The sequence below is a fragment of the Callionymus lyra genome, chromosome 15, assembly GCF_982586985.1.
Source record: "Callionymus lyra chromosome 15, fCalLyr1.hap1.1, whole genome shotgun sequence".
NCBI lineage: Eukaryota > Metazoa > Chordata > Actinopteri > Syngnathiformes > Callionymidae > Callionymus > Callionymus lyra.
In genome coordinates this window covers 44,486-52,500 of record NC_141832.1, presented here as the reverse complement: position 1 = coordinate 52,500, position 8,015 = coordinate 44,486, and the positions used below count along the sequence as shown (strand labels likewise).

Here is an 8,015-nt window from a genome sequence, read left to right as displayed (position 1 = left end):
ACACAGATGTTTCTTAAAGGAGTCAGTAGATCATCAAACACAGATGTTTCTTGAAGGAGTCAGTAGATCATCAAACACAGATGTTTCTTGAAGGAGTCAGTAGATCATCAAACACAGATGTTTCTTGAAGGAGTCAGTAGATCATCAAACACAGATGTTTCTTAAAGGAGTCAGTAGATCATCAAACACAGATGTTTCTTGAAGGAGTCAGTAGATCATCAAACACAGATGTTTCTTGAAGGAGTCAATAGATCATCAAACACAGATGTTTCTTGAAGGAGTCAGTAGATCATCAAACACAGATGTTACTTAAAGGAGTCAGTAGATCATCAAACACAGATGTTTCTTAAAGGAGTCAGTAGATCATCAAACACAGATGTTACTTAAAGGAGTCAGTAGATCATCAAACACAGATGTTACTTAAAGGAGTCAGTAGATCATCAAACACAGATGTTTCTTGAAGGAGTCAGTAGATCATCAAACACAGATGTTTCTTGAAGGAGTCAGTAGATCATCAAACACAGATGTTTCTTGAAGGAGTCAGTAGATCATCAAACACAGATGTTTCTTGAAGGAGTCAGTAGATCATCAAACACAGATGTTTCTTGAAGGAGTCAGTAGATCATCAAACACAGATGTTTCTTGAAGGAGTCAGTAGATCATCAAACACAGATGTTTCTTGAAGGAGTCAGTAGATCATCAAACACAGACATGTTTCTTGAAGGAGTCAGTAGATCATCAAACACAGATGTTTCTTGAAGGAGTCAGTAGATCATCAAACACAGATTTTTCTCCATCAAGCGCAAAGAGAGGAAGATCGTTCCAAAGCTTAGGAGCAACAGCCTGAAAAGATTTCTCTCCTCTGGTCCTGAGCCGTGTGCGAGGAACCATAAGTAGATTCTGATCCACAGACCTCAGAGCCCGAGCTGGGTTGTAAGGCTGGATCAGATCAGTGATGTAAGGAGGAGCCTGACCATGAATAGATCTGAAAGTAAGAACCAGAATTTTAAAGTTGATCCTGAAAGAAACTGGAAGCCAGTGAAGAGTTTGAAGGAGAAATGTGAGTTCTTCTACTAGAGCGGCTCAGAGTTCTGAATCAACTGCAGACGAGACGATCCTTCTTGTTAAGACATGAAAACAAACTGTTACAATAGTCCAGACGAGAAGAAACAAACGCATGAATTATAAGATCCAGATCATGTTCCGACAACATTTTCCTAAGTTTAGAGATTTTTCTCAGTTGAAGGAAACAGTTTCTGGTCAGTTTTCTTCAGTGTTGAACAAGAGACATGTCTTTATCAAATACAACACCCAGGTTTCTCAGGCTCAGTTTGACAGGCTGACCTAAGTCACCCAAGTACTGACTCAACCCTGGAATCTTATCATCAGGAGCAATCACCAGAGTTTCAGTTTTGTCCGCATTTAGCTGCAAAGAGTTTTCACTCATTGTTTGATTTCTAGCAACTATTGACTAAGTTCAGCCTCTGGGGCTCAGTTGGATCAACAGAGCAGTAGAGCTGGATGTCATCAGCAAACATGTGATAAGAAACATCTGGAAATCTGTGAATGATTTAACCGAGGGGAATCAAGTACAGCAAAAACAATAAAGGACCCAGAACAGAACCTTGAGGGACTCCACACAACAGATATGTCGATTCAGACCTCATTTGATTGGCAGATACACTAAAACTGCGTCCAGAAAGGTAAGATGAGAACCATTCTAACACAGACCCAGACAGTCTTCATCCCTCAGTCTTCTCAGCAGGATCTGGTGATCAACTGTGTCAAAGGCTGAGGACAGATCCAACAGAACCAGAACAGTGAATTTACCAGAGTCAGCCGACATCATGATGTCACTGGACACTTTCAATAAAGCTGTCTCCGTAGAGTGATGATAACCGAAGCCAGACTGAAACTTCTCATGGATGTCGCTCTGATCCAGGAACAAAGACAGCTGCTCAGACACCACCTTCTCCAAGATCTTGGACAAGAAAGGGAGCTTAGAAATAGGCCTGAAATTACTGAGGTCAGTTGGGTCTAAGCCTGGTTTTTTGAGCAGAGGCTCCACAATGGCATGTTTAAATGTATTGGGAAAAACCCTTGTGGAAAGGGAGAGGTTCACCATATTGGTAACTCAGGGGTCAATTACATCAAATACTTTGATAAAAAGCCTACAAGGAAGGACGTCATCTGAGCAAGAGGAGGGTTTCATCTTGTTCACTAGTGCCGCAATATCACCCAAAGATACAGCAGTGAAGGAGGACCAAGAGGAGGAGATGGGCTCAGAGACAGTAGGGGTTCCAAACAAAGGGGGAGAGATTTTCTCTTTGATCAATTTAATTTTTCAATGAAAAATCTCAACAATTCATTGCTGTCAGCTTCACAGAAGACAGGCGTGATTTGAGGAGCAGGAGACACGAGAGAATTAATCGTGTCAAACTAAACTTTGGGGTTTTTCCTATTTGCTGCTACCAGTTTGCTGATGTAATCAGATCTAGCAGTTTCTACCATCTCATTGTAAGAAGTCATCAGATCTCTGAGGTGAAGTCTCTGCACCTCAAGTTTAGTGGACTTCCAGAGACGCTCAGTCTCTTCAGACTCAGGAGATCTTCATTTGTCCAAGGGCACCTTTTTTTCTGAATTTCAAGTTGGATTTAACAGGTTTGATCCAGTATTTCAACACAATGATCAGTGAAACAGTGAATCAAACACGTTCAGTCATCAAAGGAAAGACGGTCAAACATAGCAGAAAAACTGTCTGCAGTATCGGCTGAGATGACACGCCTCTGAGACCTAACTTTCAAAGGCTTAGGTTCAGGGATGAAGTCCAGGTTCAACAAGATAATGATCAGATGGACATCATGTACAGATACATTAGAAATGTTCAGGCCAAGAGTAAAAACAAACTTTTTGATGAGTGGGTTCAGAAACATGTTGCTCAAAATTAAAGGCTTCTGTTAAAATTAAAAGTTCTTTAGCAGAACAAGATGTGACGTCATCAACATGAAGATTAAAGTCTCCAAGAATAAGAACAGATTTGAATAATGGAAGATAAAGTCTTTCAAGAACACTGCAGGACCAGGCGGACGGTAGATTGACACACAATAGAAAGGTCTTGTCGAACCAAGATCATCTGAGACTCAAAAGAAGTGAATTCCTGTGTCTGAATCACTTTGAACAACTCTCCCTAAAAACAGTAGCAAGACCTCCTCCACGACCAGAGAGGCAAGGCTTCCCCAGGACAGCGCTCCCTACTGGACAGAGTTGGTTCAGATGAATAAACTCTTCCTCTCTCTGCCAAGTCTCAGAAAGACATAATAAATCCAAATTAACTCTTGTGAAAAGATCATTAAGAATAAAGGATTTATTAGTAATGGAGCGAACATTAAGAAGTCATTCAGCACCGATGACGTCACTGACGACGTCACTGTCAGCAGAGCGGGATCTTTTGAAGAGAACATGTCACGTGACTGACAGCTGTCACTCACGTTCAACTCCGTAGTAAAAGCCGAATTAAAGAGAGGAAATGAAAAAATCTTACCACCTTTCGTTGAGGTCTGGACAGACGGCAGCGCTGATGTGTCGTCATGCTCTTCAGCGAGAGGAATGTCGATCAAACATCGATGACGTCTGATGACGTCAGAGTTGTTCCGAGCGATCGCGACTGCACGTCTCATCCTGACCTGAACTCCAGACCGACTCCATCGCTTGTGGAAATCGCCCGAGAGATCAAACGATATTCCACAGAGTCCGAGTCGATGAGAAGCGGAGCCGGAAACATATTCTCCGGACGTTGGAAACAGTCGCGGTTATAATCCTCCATCGACTCTCTGATGTTGAAAAGAGCATCACGATCATAGATCCGAGATGCTTGACACATATCTTAAGTGATATGAACAAACTCTTGTTATTGTTGATGTGTTGTAAACAAACTCTGCTCCAGCTCCGCAGGGCTGACGCTGCCGACCGACTACTACCAGCCGGAGGAGGACGACGAGCGACCCTTCATCTGTTCTCTACCCACCGAGAATGGAATCATGTCGTGCACGGATGTGCCGGCGAGGCGGGAACATGGACACACGTGCACTCTGGACCGGGAGGACGTCCTGGTCAGACAAGCTCTGGGTCTGAACCCAGAACCTTCATCCAATGGCAGCGCTGACTCCGCGGGTCTATGTCTGAACTGGAACCAGTACTTCAGCCGCTGCCACACTGGAACCAGCAACCCTCATAAAGGAGCCATTAACTTTGACAACATCGTGTACGCCTGGATCGTCATCTTCCAGGTGAGCTCCGACACTTGACCTTGACCTGTTGACCCCACGACTAAAAGAGTCTCTCACAGGTGATCACGCTGGAAGGCTGGGTCGAGATCATGTACTACGTCATGGATGCTCACTCCTTCTACAACTTCATCTACTTCATCCTGCTCATCATCGTGAGTTGACCTTCAACACTCTGACCTTCAAGTGTTGACCTTTAACACTCTGACCTTCAACGCTCCGACCTTCAAGTGTTGACCTTTAACACTCTGACCTTCAACACTCTGACCTTCAAGTGTTGACCTTTAACACTCTGACCTTCAACGCTTCGACCTTAAAGTGTTGACCTTTAACACTCTGACCTTCAAGTGTTGGCCTTTAACACTCCGACCTTAAAGTATTGACCTTTAACACTCTAACCTTCAAGTGTTGACCTTCAACACTTCGACCTTCAAGTGTTGAAATTCAACACTCTGACCTTAAAGTGTTGACCTTTAACACTCTGACCTTCAAGTGTTGGCCTTTAACACTCCGACCTTAAAGTGTTGACCTTCAACCCTCTGACCTTCAAGTGTTGACCTTTAACACTCTGACATTCAACACTCTGACCTTAAAGTGTTGACCTTTAACACTCTAACCTTCAAGTGTTGACCTTCAACACTTCGACCTTCAAGTGTTGAAATTCAACACTCTGACCTTAAAGTGTTGACCTTTAACACTTTGACCTTCAAGTGTTGGCCTTTAACACTCCGACCTTAAAGTGTTGACCTTCAACACTCTGACCTTCAAGTGTTGACCTTCAACACACTGACCTTAAAGTGTTGACCTTTAACACTCTGACATTCAACACTCTGACCTTCAAAAACAGTGCTGTTGTGAGCTAACATGCTAACGTGTAGCCACAGACGATGTTCAGCTGATTCTCTAAGAAAATAACAAAGATGGATTATTTATGTAACTCATGGTTTCTACTAAATAAATAAAGATCTGATCAATTATTCAAGTGTGTTATGAGGAAATGTTCACACGTTCTTCTGCTGGAACATCGTCGACAGATCGGCTCCTTCTTCATGATCAACTTGTGTCTGGTGGTCATCGCCACTCAGTTCTCGGAGACCAAGCAGCGCGAGCACCAGCTGATGCAGGAGCAGAGGCTGCAGTGCTCGTCCTCGTCCACGCTGGCCAGCCTGGAGCCCGGAGACTGTTACGAGGAGATCTTCCAGCTCGTCTGCCACGTCCTGCGCAAGGCCAGGAGGAGGTCCGTTGCGCTCTACTGCACCCTGAGAGGCAAACCAGCGCCCACTGGTGGAGGGAGGCATCACTGCAGGCACCAGAGAGGTGGGAACGTTTTAGCATCTTATGAAGAATCACCTTGTGTTCATGTGTTCATGCACATTTATCTTCCTTCATGTCTTCATCAACGTGTATCTTTCTTCATGTGTTCATCAACATTTATCTTCCTTCATGTGTTCATCAACATTTATCTTCCTTCATGTGTTCATCAACGTGTATCTTTCTTCATGTGTTCATCAACATTTATCTTTCTTCATGTGTTCATCAATGTGTATCTTTCTTCATGTTTTCATCAACGTTTATCTTCCTTCATGTTTTCATCAACGTTTATCTTCCTTCATGTGTTCATCAACATTTATCTTCCTTCATGTGTTCATAAACGTTTATCTTCCTTCATGTGTTCATCAACGTTTATCTTCCTTCATGTGTTCATCAACGTTTATCTTCCTTCATGTGTTCATCAACGTTTATCTTCCTTCATGTGTTCATCAACATTTATCTTCCTTCATGTGTTCATCAACGTTTATCTTCCTTCATGTGTTCATCAACGTTTATCTTCCTTCATGTGTTCATCAACGTGTGTCTTTCTTCATGTGTTCATCAACGTTTATCTTCATTGATGTGTTCATCAATGTGTATCTTTCTTCATGTTTTCATCAACGTTTATCTTCCTTTATGTGTTCATCAACGTTTATCTTCCTTCATGTGTTCATCAACGTTTATCTTCCTTCATGTTTTCATCAACGTTTATCTTCCTTCATGTGTTCATAAACGTTTATCTTCCTTCATGTGTTCATCAACGTTTATCTTCCTTCATGTGTTCATCAACGTTTATCTTCCTTCATGTGTTCATCAGCGTTTATCTTCCTTCATGTGTTAATCAACGTTTATCTTCCTTCATGTTTTCATCAACGTTTATCTTCCTTCATGTGTTCATCAACGTTTATCTTCCTTCATGTGTTCATCAGCGTTTATCTTCCTTCATGTGTTCATCAACATTTATCTTTCTTCATGTGTTCATCAATGTTTATCTTCCTTCATGTGTTCATCAACGTGTATCTTTCTTCATGTGTTCATCAACATTTATCTTTTTTCATGTGTTCATCAACGTATATCTTCCTTCATGTGTTTATCAACATTTATCTTCCTTCATGTGTTCATCAACGTTTATCTTCGTTGATGTGTTCATCAATGTGTATCTTTCTTCATGTTTTCATCAACGTTTATCTTCCTTCATGTGTTCATCAACGTTTATCTTCCTTCATGTTTTCATCAACGTTTATCTTCCTTCATGTGTTCATAAACGTTTATCTTCCTTCATGTTTTCATCAACGTTTATCTTCCTTCATGTGTTCATCAACGTTTATCTTCCTTCATGTTTTCATCAACATTTATCTTCCTTCATGTGTTCATAAACGTTTATCTTCCTTCATGTGTTCATCAACGTGTGTCTTTCTTCATGTGTTCATCAACGTTTATCTTCATTGATGTGTTCATCAATGTGTATCTTTCTTCATGTTTTCATCAACGTTTATCTTCCTTTATGTGTTCATCAACGTTTATCTTCCTTCATGTGTTCATCAACGTTTATCTTCCTTCATGTTTTCATCAACGTTTATCTTCCTTCATGTGTTCATAAACGTTTATCTTCCTTCATGTGTTCATCAACGTTTATCTTCCTCCATGTGTTCATCAACGTTTATCTTCCTTCATGTGTTCATCAGCGTTTATCTTCCTTCATGTGTTAATCAACGTTTATCTTCCTTCATGTTTTCATCAACGTTTATCTTCCTTCATGTGTTCATCAACGTTTATCTTCCTTCATGTGTTCATCAGCGTTTATCTTCCTTCATGTGTTCATCAACATTTATCTTTCTTCATGTGTTCATCAATGTTTATCTTCCTTCATGTGTTCATCAACGTGTATCTTTCTTCATGTGTTCATCAACATTTATCTTTTTTCATGTGTTCATCAACGTATATCTTCCTTCATGTGTTTATCAACATTTATCTTCCTTCATGTGTTCATCAACGTTTATCTTCCTTCATGTGTTCATCAACGTTTATCTTTCTTCATGTTTTCATCAACGTTTATCTTCCTTCATGTGTTCATCAATGTTTATCTTCCTTCATGTGTTCATCAACGTTTATCTTCCTTCATGTGTTCATCAATGTTTATCTTCCTTCATGTGTTCATCAATGTTTATCTTCCTTCATGTGTTCATCAACGTTTATCTTCCTTCATGTTTTCATCAACATTTATCTTCCTTCATGTGTTCATAAACGTTTATCTTCCTTCATGTGTTCATCAACGTTTATCTTCCTTCATGTGTTCATCAACATTTATCTTCCTTCATGTTTTCATCAGCGTTTATCTTCCTTCATGTGTTAATCAACGTTTATCTTCCTTCATGTTTTCATTAACGTTTATCTTCCTTCATGTGTTCATCAACGTTTATC

At 40.7% G+C, this 8,015-nt stretch overlaps 1 protein-coding gene across 1 annotated transcript in view; it reads left to right on the top strand.

Annotated features, from left to right (window-relative positions):
• LOC148064297 (voltage-dependent T-type calcium channel subunit alpha-1I-like) overlaps window positions 1-8,015 on the top strand; it is a gene marked incomplete at its 3' end in the record, with an annotated part of 64,226 nt that overhangs the window by 11,776 nt on the left and 44,435 nt on the right. Inside the window, 3 exon segments of the mRNA XM_087809585.1 lie at window positions 3,944-4,286; window positions 4,346-4,438; window positions 5,318-5,600. Of these exon segments, the coding sequence (XP_087665711.1) occupies window positions 3,944-4,286; window positions 4,346-4,438; window positions 5,318-5,600 (719 nt within the window).